General features: G+C 34.2%; 2 protein-coding genes across 2 annotated transcripts; both read right to left on the bottom strand.

The window, feature by feature from the left end:
• Nucleotides 1–295: 295 nt before the first annotated feature.
• LOC133305038 (glucan endo-1,3-beta-glucosidase 12) lies at nt 296–1640 on the bottom strand. The gene is made up of 3 exons (XM_061505145.1): nt 1539–1640; nt 1153–1407; nt 296–384 (listed from the first exon to the last, which is right to left on the bottom strand). Exons 1-3 carry the CDS (start codon nt 1603–1605, stop codon nt 350–352), a joined length of 357 nt encoding a protein of 118 aa, XP_061361129.1. The 5' UTR covers nt 1606–1640; the 3' UTR covers nt 296–349.
• A 788-nt stretch (nt 1641–2428) lies between these two features.
• On the bottom strand, nt 2429–12407 carry LOC133305037 (histidine kinase 2). The gene is made up of 14 exons (XM_061505144.1): nt 11481–12407; nt 10772–11047; nt 9611–10081; nt 8261–8536; nt 7555–7724; nt 7217–7429; nt 6942–7128; nt 6669–6720; nt 6350–6579; nt 6149–6247; nt 5243–5907; nt 4444–4941; nt 3379–3893; nt 2429–2961 (listed from the first exon to the last, which is right to left on the bottom strand). Exons 1-13 carry the CDS (start codon nt 11769–11771, stop codon nt 3641–3643), a joined length of 3681 nt encoding a protein of 1226 aa, XP_061361128.1. The 5' UTR covers nt 11772–12407; the 3' UTR covers nt 2429–2961; nt 3379–3640.
• Between the last annotated feature and the right edge of the window lie 3833 nt (nt 12408–16240).

Below are 16240 nucleotides of genomic sequence, written 5' to 3' on the forward strand. Positions count from 1 at the left end.
ATCAACCTATTGCTATGGAGGCCCATTTTGTTTTGTTTTATAATTCATCCATTTGTTACACACGTAAATTTAGCATAGACTTACAACAGAAAGACATAAATGTTTCTGTAAACACAACAGATTTAGGTATCTATGTCAATAACAAGAACTATGAGAATAGCACTTGAAAATAAAAAGCTAAGAAATCTTTCTCTTCGAAATTTAATAAATGCTTGTTCATGAAATGAGGTTAATAACTTTGGTGCCTAAAACATATTTGGGTGAAAATGGTTTAATAACAAAAAAAAAAAAAAAAGGCCCAAGCTCTAATTTTTGCTGCAGTTATTTTTAGTCTTCAATGAAAGTTGGATCAAGGGATGAAGTCATAGTGACAAGAACCATGACCTGCACATGAACATTAAGCAGTCACAGGTTATAAATCACAGCTAATCATATTCATATACACACAACTTATGTGGTGTAAAAGTTAGACAATTTTAAATTCTGAATTGTCCCAATCCCTGACAAGGGACTCATTATATGTGGGACCATTTGCATGGACCAATTCTTATGCCCAAAAAAAAAAAAAAAAAAGTGGTGTAAAAGGTTATGGAAGGAACAAAAAAAATGGTAAAAAGAATAATTTCTTCACGTTATGACGGATTAACCGGGTGAAACAAACTACTTGCAATGAGATTATAAAGATTGGTTATGAGCATACAAAATATAATTATTCATCAGTTTATAGGCTTAGATCAGGTTCAATGTTCATTTGAATTGAGTACAGGCACTTGAGAAGTGGTGCTAGTTTTTCTAGTCGACCCCATGTTATGCCTAATGGATTTTACACAAGAATGTGAGTGCTTTTACTTTGAGTAATTTCATTGACACGTTGATTTACTAAATATAGCTTCTAACAGCATGCAGTGCAACCTGACTTGTTTTCCTAGTTAGTTTTCTTTTTCCTCTTTTACTGACATAATTCAAATAAACTAGCTCATTTTAATATTCATCAAGCCATTTAAAGTCACATGGCCTACCCTATTCTAAATCCTCTTTTTTGCACTCATTGCATGTGAACATGCACATGTCCTAGTTAAAAAAATAAAAGCACATACACACACACACACACAAAAGCAGAGAGTGGTTATTAGGAATCTGTTAAATACTTACTAGGATCCACTTCTGATGTCATGGCAGCACCTCTAAAGTAGCAAGAACCACCACTGTGCTTGAACTTCTGAAAGTAGTTGTTGAAGGCATAAGAAGCATGGTCTTTTAATGTGTTTGGAAAATAGCAAGGTTGCTTCACTTGAATTTTACTACAATCAGCACCTCCTCTCCCACAAACCCAATCCAAGGCTGCCTGCAACTCATTGTCTGTGGTCTGCTCATCAGCTACACACCATTGCTCAAATTCGGCATATGCTGCACATAATGAATGTACTTTTCAATATGAACATTTTACAGCAACACTAAACGGCTCATTAACATTGTAAAAATGTGAAAAAATGAAACAGTTCGACATGTTTTGAAACAACTATATATATTTCTAATACCTGTTTTTGGAGAAATTATGGACAGAAAAAGTAGAGGAAGCATTAACTTCAGCATGAATGTTGCCATTTTTGGAGAAAGGATAAGAGAGGCTTTGCTGATAAAGACTCCAAAAATCATAGCCAAGACATCACCAATTTAGTTACTTATATAGTATATAGCGAAAGAAAAGACGATGTAGTTATGTGCTTCTTAGTTCTTCTTCTAACGGCTAAGAAGCAATTTTATATTGTCTTACAAAGTGGACTATGCAGGATCAGATTGAAAGTGAGCTCTATACAATATATAGTATTGAAAGGTGGTCACAAATGTGATCCACAAAAAAAGAACTGAGCTGTAACAAAACAAGATTAGTTGTTATTTCTGATGCCGCTTCCAATTTCAGTGGTTATGAATTGTCACATGCTTCACAAACACGTAAAGAAACACAGAAAGGAGTCATATTCTTAACTTTCTCTGCTGTCTGATGTTCTTCCAACTCAACAAGGATGTGTACTTTTTTTTTTCCCTCTCAATGACTAAATGATTATTTATCTCACATCCTTTTCCCCCCTCTCTTATCTGTTTTACAACCCTTTTTCTTTATTGCCTTTTTCAAAAGGGAAAAAAAAATTCTTCATCCGTTAGTGGTTCACATGTTCGGCTCTATCCCATTTACCAAAATATGGAGCATTACTTGTTTGAAGCTCCATATTCAACAGTAACGAATTGCACATTTTAGCCTTGAAACAATGAAACATAAAAGGAGAAATAAAACACCGGTTGTCATTTCTTAGTGGCAAATGAAAACAAAAATATATTGGTACATATGCCAATCTACTGTATCATGTAACAGTTTTGCTTTGCATGTCTTACAAAATTTGAGTGTAAAGAATTTTGGAATACATCACCCTAAAACTAGCTCAAAAGATGTGAGTGCCCAAAGTCTTATAAAGATCACATTAGTTGCTCATACAACCAATGTAGGACTATATATCTCAACATGTCCCCTCACACAAGAGCCCATTGAGCTTGAAGAGTGGACAATGCAACAGGCCCAACCTACCTGTGTAAAGGATGGGAGTGCCCAAAGTCTTATAAACTCCACATTAGTTGCTCATACAACCAATGTGGGACTATATATCTCAACATTGAGGGTTCAAGATTTGTCATTTCTTTCAATCTTAGCCCAAAAAATGAATTAATACTCATCACTATAACATTTTATCTTATCCTACTTGCTCCATATGAATATATACAAAGAAAAATAATAGAAAGCAGGAACAAAAAACGGGTTATGTACACAAAAATGCAATTGTGCCTTCTTGACCTCCCCTTCTCCTGCAATGAGTGATAATTAGCATAGATGACACTGGTCCAAGTAGCATCCTCCCCTTCCTTAAAAAAAAAAAGCTATTGATATTTTATTGCACTCAAATCAGCTTCCTGGAAAGGAAAAAAAACACTATTAACTCGTGAATAATCTTATTAAACTCATCATCATTTGTTATAGATAACTGAATTGCAATGGGAAACGTTACATTTTCGGTCCTTAATAACTACATCACTCAATTTAGTCCTTCCACTTCTAATTTTCTGAATTGAACTCTTGAATGTTTCAATTTGCTTCAAATTGTTTCTTCCGTACACCCTAAATGTTTTAAATCCAACATTGTAGATGTGTATGAAAAACCAACTTGCAACAACATTGAAAACATGGAAAGACACATTAAAAAATTTAAGTAGAAGGACCAAATTTAGAAATGTAACACATGCTATAACTTTTAAGTTTTATACTCATTTTAATATGTATGAAATGCACTTGTAATATGAAAATCCAGGGATGATGAACATGGCACTTACTATAACTAAACAAGGCCATAGCTGAGATCCATGGTGCTGAAGTGATAGCTTTGATGCTGACATGCCGGTCTTGTTTAGAAACACATCAGCTGGGGTGAGTCCTACTCCTACAATATCTGGACATAATTTAGCCAAAATTAATCCATCTGCTGGCTCTTTTAGTGGAAAATTGACACTTGGCATTCGTCGTAGAGGCCATTCAACACTTGTCAACATGACACCTGCACTAATAATCAAACATTATAAACATGATGCTTCCACACTATGAACCAGACTTGAAGATTCGTGCCACTGCCATATAGAGCTGCTCTTCTTCAAATGGCTTTGACACATAATCATCCATCCCACTCTTCCTGCACTCTTCATTTGAAGCCTGAGTTCCATCAGCTGTCATTGCTAGTATTCGAGTGTGCCAATGAGAGATGTTACCAAACGTCTCAGCAGATTCTTGCCCACATGCAATTTTCTCATTTACCTCACTCTCTAAACGGCGGATTTGCCTTGTCACTTCAAAACTGTACCATTTAAGATGAAGAGAATAATTGTCACTTCAGAACAATCAACACAAAAACAGTGCATAAAAAACTCACACCAATTCCTAACACAAAGACAAAGCAAAATCACTTTACTTAGCTATTGTTAAAGATTGAGTAAACACCTTTACAGGTCAACATTGCGGCCATTGGATCCAGAAAAATCAGATGAAGTTGTTAATTACAAGGCCAAAGCTTAATCTCCAAACATTATACCTTAGCTATTATTTCAATCCGGAATAGACAGTTTTGCAGTTCAACATTGCAACCTTGGGACCCAGGAAAATCAGTTTCAGTTCAAATATTCTAGGTAGGTTATGAGCAAAAGTAAATAAGGGTAGTGGCCTCATTTTTGGCACCATTTCTTTTAATTATTATGCCTTGTCTTACATGTGCTTTCTCTAGTATGAAATAAACTTACTGGACCAGTCAATGATCCTTGGTTCTATTATTTTAGGCAACTAGGGTGCCTCCATTTGCATTCAAAAGTCAGAAACAAACTAAAAAAATATAGAATAAGCAGATCAATTACCCATCCATTTCTGGCATTTGGAGATCCATGAAACAAGCATCAAAATTATGTGGTGGTTTGAGCATCTTTAGAGCAGCCCTGCCACTCTCCACACAGGTAACTATTGCCCCATATTTCTGCAGAACACCTTCTGCAACTTTTCTGTTCACTGCATTATCATCAACCACCAAAATTTGTTTGTGTATTAATAAATTCCCAAGTTTGGATACTTTCTTCCTATTTATTTGCCTTTTTTCAGTTCCAAGGGATTCTCTGCAGCAGCGAATCAAAACAGTAAGCCAAAGAGGCTTCATTAGTATATCATCTATGATTCCAATGGACTTGAGTTCATCACGTTCATTGGGGCTAAGGTGGGTGGCCAGGAGAAAAATCCTTGGAAAGTTTATTGGGTCCCCTTTGATGCCATTCTGTCTTTGATTCTTGATTGTGTATAAGATACTACTTTCCTTATCCCAAGCATCCTTGTCTATAAGAATCATGGCGAACTGTGTTGACATACTGAAGGAACAAAAAAAAAAAGAATAATAAATTAGCAAATAATAACCTATTGTTTAATATGCAATTTCCTATAAATACAAAATCTTCATGTTTACTTCATGATGAACATAATCAAACTACATGCTCTTTCTACAGGCATGAATGAACTGTAATTATTTGTTCGTCCAAGTAACTAACTACCTTTGATAGCAAGCAATTACCAATTTTGAGGAAATGGAAATTATCTTGATGATGCTAGAATTTACCAAATTGGTTCAGAATAACCAGTTAATGCAGTTTACTAATAAAAATGACAAATTACCTCATGTTGCAAGTACTAGATAGACAAGAGCATGCAGATTTCAGACTGAAAGTTACATCCACAGACATCCCCAACCTCTGCAGATGATATCTTGTGACCTCAGCTCGGATTTTACTTCCATCTATCACTAATGCTCTCAATCCTTGGAGCTGTGGAACAAAAAGATTGTGCTTCTGCCACTTTGCATCCAGAGATGTGGTTTCTCCTTTTCTGAAAGTTCCTGTAAATGAAAAAGTACTTCCAATTCCAGGCTCACTTACAAAACCAATTTCTCCTCCCATAAGCTCAACTAGACATTTACTAATACTCAGTCCTATTCCAGTTCCCCCATATGTTCGAGAAGTGGAACTATCAGCCTGCATAAAAGGTGTAAATATGCGGCTCTGTGCATCTGCAGGAATTCCTATACCTGTGTCCTCAACTGTTACTAGTAGTTGAATAATTTCAGGCTTATCCATCAAATTTATACTAAACTTTTTAAAGTTTGCCCAGCTTTTCCATCTGTTGCCTACAGGGAGCCCGCTTAACGTATTATATGTTCTGGCTGGCATGTCTTGATCCAAGTTTAAGCCTTCTCTCAATACTGCGTCCATAATATGAAGTGGGTTCTTCACTTCATTCGCCAGATGAACCGAGACAAATACATGTCCTTTATCATGGGTGAACTGAAATGCACCAAGTGAGCTAATTAACAAAGATTATAAATAAAAAATAAGATTCCCTTTTTTCTATGAAAGATTATTTCAAGTCTAAAGAGAAGAAGGGAAATATAAAGATAAATAACTTGAATTGCTTATGTATTTTTACAATGTCTTTCCATTGCATGGGTCATTTACTAGCCAAAGTTTAAAATGGGTAGAATAAAATGGGTCAAACTCAAAAAATGCAGCGTGAAATATAGCAAACCTTAAGTGAATTGCCAACAAGATTAGTAATTGTTTGCCGGAACCGTTTAGGATCGCCAGTTACAACTTTGGGTACTTGATTGGATGCATAAACAGCCAACTGTACTCACTCAAAAGTATAAAGAACAAAAATTTATGTCAAGACCTAATCTCCAAATTAAAGGACGTACAAAACTAAGGTAGCAGAAAGATAGGATTTCACCTCAATTCCTTTTTCATAAGATTTTCCAGAGAAAAGTGATAGAACTTCATCTAGAATAGCATGCGGATCAAAAGCTACAGCTTCAAGTTCAAGCTTGCCTGCCTCGATCTTTGCCTGATCAAGAACCTCATTTATGACTGATATAAGATCTTTACCACTCCTATGGGCAGTTTGGGCAAAATCCATCTGGTTTTCATCAAGGTCAGTGTCCATCAACATTTGCAGCATACCTGGAAAGTGATTTGACGCAGTTGACAATTATCACCAAGTATTGACAAGTTGGGATTATCTATGATAACATTAAATACTTTACAATTACCTAAAACACCATTCATTGGAGTCCTGATCTCATGTGAAACTGTCGCAAGAAACTACAAAAGGGGAAACCAATCCTTGGAGATCAACACAGAACTATTAATTTTAATTAAGTTAAAGGCTATATAAATTATGAGAAATAATTCTGATGGTGAATGATGATAATCACATAAGGCACTAAATTTATGAATTCGATTTGAGAAATCACAATATTGTTGCCATCACATAAAAATTATGTTCCATAACAGAAAGAAACAATCCCAGAAATATATAGCACCTGAGATTTTGCCACATCTGCAGCTTCAGCACGAACTTTCAGCTCTCTCATTTTTCGATAGTCATCCTCTACTTTTGCTATTCGATTTATTGCTGCATAAAAAATATGACCCAGAAGCAAAGTAATAACAAGTACCCCAACAGATGCATTGATTGCCGTCCAAGGTAATGGAGGCCTTTGCTTGAACCTGAAAAGAAAAGAAATTTGGAAATGTGCTGATATGAGATTTCAATTCTTTGGACATAACACACAAACTTTTTAGTGTGAAAGCAAACCTGCAGTGCATCTCATGTTTTCGTAGCGGATCCCCAAAATCTAGGCTGCTTATGCGTAGTAGGCCAGTATCAGCAACATCAGTACCATACATTGTGATGGGTGCAGATGCATTAGTTATGTCATAAACATTTACAACAATGGTTTGCTTGCTGGCAAGTTGGTGCAGAAGCTTGTCTACCAGTGATGGAACATCATAAGATGCACCCAGATACCTTCCAATAAATAGGTACCAAGACACACATTAAGATGGGGAATAAGAGCACAAATGCATGTAATATTTTAACTAGAAGACAATTAGTTGTAGGGGTTAATCAAAGTTATTATTAGATATAATTACCCCACAGTAGCTTCAATACGCTGCTCTGGTGTAGCATCTGGAGGAAGATTAGTCTCAAAGACAGCAAATGTAAGTACAACACCCAGGTGATTGGACTTTAGTAATTTAAAAGGGGATGTCAGAACCCCCTTTCCAGATGCCCTTGCTCGCAAAATATTCTCACGATCCTCCTATATAACAATACAACAAAGATATATTATTTTAGACAACCAAATAAATGAGGAATTTAATGAACAATTCCATAGACAATAGCTCCTAATCTCATTTCTTCTTAATCTATCATTAAGATGACCGTAAATAAACTAGCCACGCATGAAAAGAAGGTGATACCAGTGCTCAAAGTCATCTTATTGATGTTGGTAACTGAAACTCCTATATATTATTCTGTTTACCCAACATTTAACTTTCACCATTTAAAGTAAATTATATAAGATACAGTTTTAAGTGTAAGGTCTTTAGTTCAAATATTTAGCTTCATGTACACCAAAGCTTCAAGTATCTAATGCTGTCAGCTTAATAAGAAAATAGAAAAACAAAAGCAAAAGTCCACTGATAATTTCACAATCCAGTTTTCTCTCTCTTGTACAAAATACATGTGGCTAGAACATTCACAGGAATGTAAAAGTAGCAGTTCAAGCCATTGCCCCACAATTTGCTAAGAAGAAGTAAATTATGTTAGGGTGACAGCAGGCTAAGCAAGGCACACCTTCCCTGACATCATGTCAATTGATACAATATGGGAAACTGTTTCTTGAGCGAATATCACCGGAGCATATTCATCTTGAATGGGTGCCGGATCCAAATTTTCTGGAATACAATCTTGGACTAGTGTCTCATTCTCTGTTTCCATTTTCTTAATTGTCCACCCGTGCTGCTTCTCAAAATGCATCCTATCAGAATGGAGAACTTTCAAAGCATAAGCAACACCACTAGTAAGTGGTCTCTCAAATGCTGTACTCTCTGTATATTCCCCAAAAATTTTCTGCAGTGAAACAGAAGCTTCAATGTTAATTTTCCTCACTTTTTCTCTTTTTTTTTTTTGTTTTCCCTTGACATGTATAATGTTAGAGATGTAATATAAAAATCATTTGTATGCTTTCACCTAACAGCATAAGAGTTTGGAATTGTGCGTTTATGACTAAGGGTGGAGAGTTGAAGAAAGCACATAATTTAACATGGTTTGAACTTGGTGACCTACATCCATGCAATCTTTACACACATCCAAACCCGATTCTAATGCATCACAATTAACCAAATAAACCACATCAGAATTATGAGTGAAAAGAGGATCTCAGTTTGAACTTCGTCCGTTTTTGTAAAATTTAACAGATACTTAAACAAAAGCAACAATAAAGTTAATATCAATGCCAAGGTAACGATGCTACATAATGCTGTCAAATATGCTTCTCTTAGCATAGCATGTAAAAACGCCTAAAGAAATACATCTGACACTCCTATCCACAACGACTTCCTTTTGAGATTCAGTTTTGGTAACAACAATACCTTAATGCAACAAAAGAAACTGAGATAGAAGATAGAAATTAATGATAAAGCAAGAGATTAACTTGGTTGCATATTTTTTAAAATAGCTCAACTTTTTGACACATTAACGGATCAATACCAGCACCTGAAATCTTCCATTTTTTATTTTTTATTTTTTTGGTTAAATATTTCAATATTATGTCTATATTTTTCAGTATCCCCACTTTCTTTCCCATTACTCCTTTTTTTATTTTATATGTATGCAATTGCAACCAAATGCGAGAGAACAACCATGCCTCTCCCCAAGTTTTACAGATGATTGAAAATCAATTTTTCCTTTCCTTTGCACACAAGAAATCATACATTTTCTCCATAATTACTATGCTGCCACACAAATCTTTTAGTTAGATTCATGTAAGTAAAGTACATTAAGCAAAAGCTAATGGCTAGAAGAAATTCAAAATATCTGACATGAGCCATGAATAAGTCTGCATGGAACGGAGTAGGAATTAATTAGCAATCAGACACCAGGCAATGCCCCAATAAGAGAACAGAAGGACATTGTGTACACTACCTGGTCAATTGCAGAAGGATGTTTTCCGTGGTGAAAGGTAGATACAAGAATAGCCAGAGCATGAACATGATTCATGCTTACATTAAACTGATCTTGCAGCATACGGGCTCGCTCATCACACATATTGGCAAGCATTTCTTCTCTTCTCTGCACAATGTTCATATTCAGGTGCCAGAATAACCAAACGGACACAACTATTCCAAGTGACACAAATATAATTAGCAACTTTTTCCTCCACCTCCCAGCACTCTTTAAGGGACCCTGCACAGAATGTTGCAGCCGCTTTTGTTGAGAAGCTGGATGCCCCCAAACTAGCTTCTGCTTTTGACTCCTCCATAGTAAATAGAAGCCAGACAACTTGCAGGACATTATAATTCCAATAAGGATCCACCAGCATCCTTTAACCGAATTAGATGAACTCACATGATCCTTAATTGCACAGACCCTCAGTTTAAATGACTGCAAAATGTTCTGCAAAGCCAAAAATAAACAAGCAAATTAATTATATTGTGGATGTATATGTTTGAAATAAGCATGTATGGACTGCACATTTCAAAGTTACTGCTCAAGCTTAGATGCTGAGTCTGTGTAGTATAATCCACAACTAACATAGGAAAGGCAATATCTGAAGCAACTTTAACAAAAATCAACTACTTTTCTATAGATATATGACTTCACATAATAATGTTAACTAAACTATAGGTTAAATGAAACAAAACGCTAGCTATCATTGGTCACTCTGTCATTTACACATCGAGACAAGAATTTATTACAGCACTTGCCAAGCTAAAAAGAATGTTATGATGCTGGTTAGGCAATTCAAGGCAGTGTTCTGACTATGTTCAAGCTCATATAAAATGGTACCACTGTAGGATCCATTTGATGCATTTTTTATAGTTTTATTTCTCACTCAGCTTCTACAAACTTAGCACTCTTACAGGAAATGATATGCAGGAAGCCTAAAGCTCCGTCACTATGCTTTTGTATCTCCATTCAACAGCCATATAACACCCCCTTGGATAGGTTGAGCAGTGAGAAATGGGAATTGTAAGTTAGGCTATAATTCATAGGTACTAACTATTTCTGAGGAGAATCAACAATTTAAACTATGGAACTTTTGGGCATAACATATAAATGCCTCAGCTTTAGTAAAGTCTCTACCTTTCCACAAAGCAAACAATTAACCAAATTGGACGAAAGTGCAGAGTGTGAGGTCAATGATAGATATTTTTTCAATACGAATGATAATTCAAGCCTTGTCTGGACATTATCGTCGACAATTGGGCATTGTTCAACAGGTTCTACAATCTCTGCAACACATCTATGCTCCTTTTGTAACTCCTGATTCTCTGGACAAATTAACTGTGGAGTGCTCACTATGCCACTGCTTAACAGCATTTGAAGTCTTCTTTCATCAATACAGTTGGATGATAAAATCTGCATTATAGACTAGTAAGACAGAGGACAAAGAGCACCACTTTGTTTACTTCTCATATTCATCTCTGCAACAAGCATAGCTTTATTTTGAAAATATAGCAAGAGAGTATGTCACTTTTAGCAATTAAAACATTGAACAACATATGGTGATCCTAGAAAACCTTGTGGAAAAATTATCAGAAGTGCATAGTTTATATACTTTCATTTAAGGCAATCTCTTGGTTCTCATTATTTTACATTTTTAACTTCAGCGCAAAGTTAAAACAACAAGAAGTCGTTTGTTAAATGAAAATAACACTCAACAGAAAGAACAGTTAGCATATAGAAGAAGCCAACTAATTAAAGTTTCTAAAAAGAAGAAATTGTTGTCAACGATCACAATATGAAGCCAAGAATGAATAAAATTGAAACAGTGGCCAAAAGTGAAGGTCACCTGATCTGATCCAGAGAACAAGGAAGCCAAAGCATGAAGCTGCTTCCTACTGACATTGTAACGTTGAAGCAATATTCTTTCTCTATCTTCACAAGCTGCTTCGTTACTATTGAAACTCAAGATAAACCAAACACTCCCTATAGCAACAAACCCAAAAACCCAGAGGAGCAACGGCTTCCTTCTACATGTTTTAGAAGAATTAGACTCATGCAGAGGCTCATTTGCCTTCCAAGACTTCATACTTGGTGGCAATCTTCCATTTGAACCAGAAAGTCTTCGATTCACAGACATCCTTCACAGAAGATTCAAGGTAAGCCCCGGCTTCAACAGAACATTAAATAAACTGGACCACCAAGCACCCCCACCGTGAATCTTTTAACTCCTAAGCAAAATTGAAGCAAACCCAAAATTTCTTTCAGCAATCCAAGCCCTCAAACCTCATAAAGATTGATGCTTTATGATATTTTCATCAACAGAACCCAACCTAAAGGAAAAAACTTGCATGAGACCCAGTTCATAACTCAACGAACAAGCTCCAACCAAGCACTATGTTTGAGAATACTAAGTGGTCCAACCTTTGTCTCCATGTTGGTAAAGAAGTTTGTTTTTTTCTTATAGATATCGGTGGAACTTGAAGAGATATAAAAAAAACCAGATGTGGAAGAGTAGAATGGGGTAATAATCACACCACACAACAAGATAAATAAAACCCAGTTGTCATTTAGGCAATCTCACTGAGAAGAATTGTGAATGAGATAGGAAAATTTGTTCTTTTCTGTAACAGGTTCTTTCTGCCTCACTGGAACTCTGAACAGCCAAAAGAAACATCAAGAGTGGAACAACCTCAGAGAGTGCCCATCACCTTGCAAATGCTGATATAACCCGTTTTCTTGTTTTTCTGAAAGTAAATGTCTCTCTCTCTCTCTCCAGTTTGGTATGCAGCATTAGCTAATTGAGGATGGATCATGATTATCTCATCATCTGGTGGGGAAGGTTAAACCAAAAGCAAACAAATATCCAACATTAAAAAACAAGGCCAAATGTTTTTGATACTAAAAAAAAAAATCTGATTTTTTTATTTATTTTTTTTAGTATCAATTGTTACTGTTTTATTTTTATTTTATCTTGTTATATTGGTTTAATTCAATTTTACTTCTATTTTGGTGTTTTGCTTTTCTGAGGGTCGAAAATGACCGCACGCTTCAGTGTTTAAAGATGGGGTACTCCCAACTGCGCTCTGCAGAATACGGATTTAAGTGACAGAAAAGATAAAGAGAGTCAGAAAAAAAAGATGTGAGAAGAAACGGTGAAGAGTTGAAAATGTCAGAGAGAGAGAGAGAGAGAGAGAGAATAAAAATTTGAAAGATAGGAAGTGAGAGAAAAAAAAAAAAAAAAGGGTAAAAATGGAAATGCACGCAAGACGATTTTTAGTTTCCAGTTCCGTCACTTATAGAAAGTAACACTGTAAGAAGAATGGCCCATTAATCAGAGAGGTGATGAAGGCTATTGTGCGCATGGTGTTAAGAGATTCCCGTGTGTTGGAATCAATGGTTTTGAGACAATTATACAGTTTTGATGAGAGAGAGGTATACAGGTATATAATGGGGGCATCAAAGAAAATGAATGTCGGCTACATACCTTACCCACTAATATATAATAATGAAAGAAAGTGAGAATCAACAAGCAATGGTACTAAACAAAGTGCCAATTTGATAATAAAAACTACTATCTAAAAGCATAATTGGTTTGACCATCATTGCATGGATATTATTATATTAACTTGATCTTTTTTTATTATCTATACATTTAATAAGTTAATCTTAGTTAGGTGGCTATCAACCACACAAAAACCCTTGTGGTTTAGATCTTTTAATTTCTTGCAATGAAGGTTAATCATCATTATAGGATGGGGACGTAGGGTTAAGCATATTAAACGATGATTTATGATTAGTGAGAAAAAAAAATTTCCATAAATTATACTAAGTTTCAAAGTGATGCCTGCTTTTATTATTTTAGTTTTGGTGATGAGATTTGTCATTTCTAGCCAAAACAGTAACTGCTAACTATGTTTTTAGCATAAATTATCACTTGTTTTCACAAGTACGGTTTTTTCTCTTAAATTTTAGCATTAACTTATCCTTAATTGCAATTTTACAATTTGTAAAATACCCCATTTTTTTGTATGCTGCGAGAATAGTTGAAAAAATTGGATTTATGCATAAGCGATTTTAGTACATCAAATCATGATCATCTTACAAACACACAAGTATACCTCTTATAGCGCAGTTTTATAAGTGATTTCTTTACGTATGAACTCTTTTTTCTTTTTGGAAACATGTATGAACTCTCTTCGTAAATTGATCTTCTCTGCATCCGCAAACTTTCCAGATTATCTTCACTACTACAGAAGTAACAAAGACTCATTGCATCATTTACTCAATTTGAAAAAATAACATATAATTTGAAAAAAATTATTTTCATATTATATGAGATAAATTTTTTTTCCTACACACCCTTCGATAATTATGCCACATTTTTTTTTTCTTTTCTTTTTTCTTTTTTCAAGTGGTGGAGCTCACAAATTTATTTCTATGACATAAGATAACTATCTCCTTTAACATGAAATTAATAAAACTTATATTTTTTACCATTTTATCATTTCTTGTATGATTATTTTTCTCTAAACCATCACTCTTTCTTACTTTTAGTAAACGAGTACATACTCCAATAATATCAAAGATGTGCTAATGTGTATGTATTCTCTGACCTTCATAAAAATAATCTTACCTCAACATCAACAATAGTGAAAGATCAAATACTGATGATTAAAAGTGTAGAATTTATACAAGTAACTTGAAAATTTAGCCTTAAACTGCATAAACTTTAGGTTTTTTGGGTTATTCACAGAGCCAATTGGACTTTAGGTGAAAGAACATAAATCCAACAAAAAAATCAAAAACTGCTAAAAAATGTTTCCGTATTATAAATGCAAGTCGTTAATTAGATAATAACATTACATCATAATATAATAATAGAATCTGAATTAATTGTGCTTGCTAGTGGCAACATTACGATGAATAATGTTTAGCAAATAAAATCTTTATTCACAATAATACAAAATAATATTTTCCATCGTTTTATAAACTTCGCCGAAAATAACGACATATATAGAGGTGCGTGGTTGTAAATTTTACAAAGAAAAAAAGAAAAAAGTGTTTATCTTTTTAGATGACATAATTCATGTCATTCATTTTCACAAAGAGGTGAGACCCATATTTTTATTTTTATTTTGTTCATTCTCTCTCTTTTTTATCTATCTCGTTCTCTCTCTCTTGAAATGAGATAACTTTACATTCTTAGACATATACTTATTCCAAAAAAAAAAATGTAAAAACCCTACCATATAAGGGTCAAAAAGAAAGTGACTTGCCGGGAAAGAATTCCAATCATCAAAGTAACTCTTAGATGGTTTAAACTTGTGGGGCCGTGCTTCATTGTAATCCACTTTGACATAATGGCATTGGAAGCTTTGTTACTTTCCCTTTCCAACTTTTCTTTTCACTTCTTGCCACGGAAACTACCATGCTCTCTATTTATTAATTTATATTAATTTATTCATCTTTTGGAGCTAAGTACTATGTTCATGTGGGAAGTGCATTACTGTATGGGGCACATCAAGTAACTATGTGAAGGCTCAATAATTACAAAATCCAGTTGTACATAGACCCACCACTATGTCCATTATTCTCCCTAGGAAGATTTCTCTTCAAGAATATGCATTCTATTCCTAATTATTCCACCTACAGGATTTCTTACCTTTTCTTCCTAATTTATTAATTTAACCTATTCAATACATGGAATTTATAATCTTCTGCACGTACTTTTTTTAAAGTAAAGCGCATATATATATATAAACCATTCAGTAAACTTGAGGACAAAGATAGGGAATTATATATAAACCATTCAGTAACTTATTTTTCTTAATTAGAGATTTCAAATTTGATTTTTTACATGAATCTGAAAAAAATTCGAACTAATGTAATCAAGTTTTTATGAATCTATAGAAAAAAAAATAATAGATAAAATTAAATTTTAAGGATTGATGACTGCAGTCTCCAGATTTTAGAAATTGAAAAGGCAAATAATATTTTGTGTCATTGTCTAATTTTATACGATCACCGGTAAATATTATTAACTTATCAATTAGAATTCACTCTCAACGTTAATTTTGAATTCACGGAAGCATGTTGAAATGAAAAAGGGTTTAGAAAATTATGAACTGGTGTTAATCATGATTACTAATGCAAATAACAAAGGACGTAGAGGAACAAATGCCATTTATCATTTAATTTCACCATCCAATTAAGCTAAACCTCATGATCACCATCCAATATAGTTTTGTTAATATAAATTATTCACTATTTTTTCCAACTACATACTAGAGATAATTAGGCAAATATAATGTACCTAAGGCGTGATCCATCAATAATAATAAAAAAAATTGTTTATTATTTTAAATCAATAACTTTGTATCATTTTAGAGCCTGTTTGAATCCTCTATTTTTTTTGAAGCTAGAAGCTACTTATAAGCTAAAGTTAAAAATAAGAACTTAAAAAAAAAATTAAAAGCTGTTTGGTAATTACATAAAAAATTTAGCTTAAAAACACATATTTCAAGAAAATTATCTCTCTCTCTATCTTTGTAACTCTTCATTTAAAAAAACACAATTCAAGAAAAACAGATAAGAGATTAAAAAAAG

This window comes from Gastrolobium bilobum, unplaced genomic scaffold (assembly GCF_033153095.1).
Source record: "Gastrolobium bilobum isolate Gb01-03AN ecotype WA unplaced genomic scaffold, APGP_CSIRO_Gbil_v1 utg45939, whole genome shotgun sequence".
Taxonomy (NCBI): Eukaryota; Viridiplantae; Streptophyta; class Magnoliopsida; order Fabales; family Fabaceae; genus Gastrolobium; species Gastrolobium bilobum.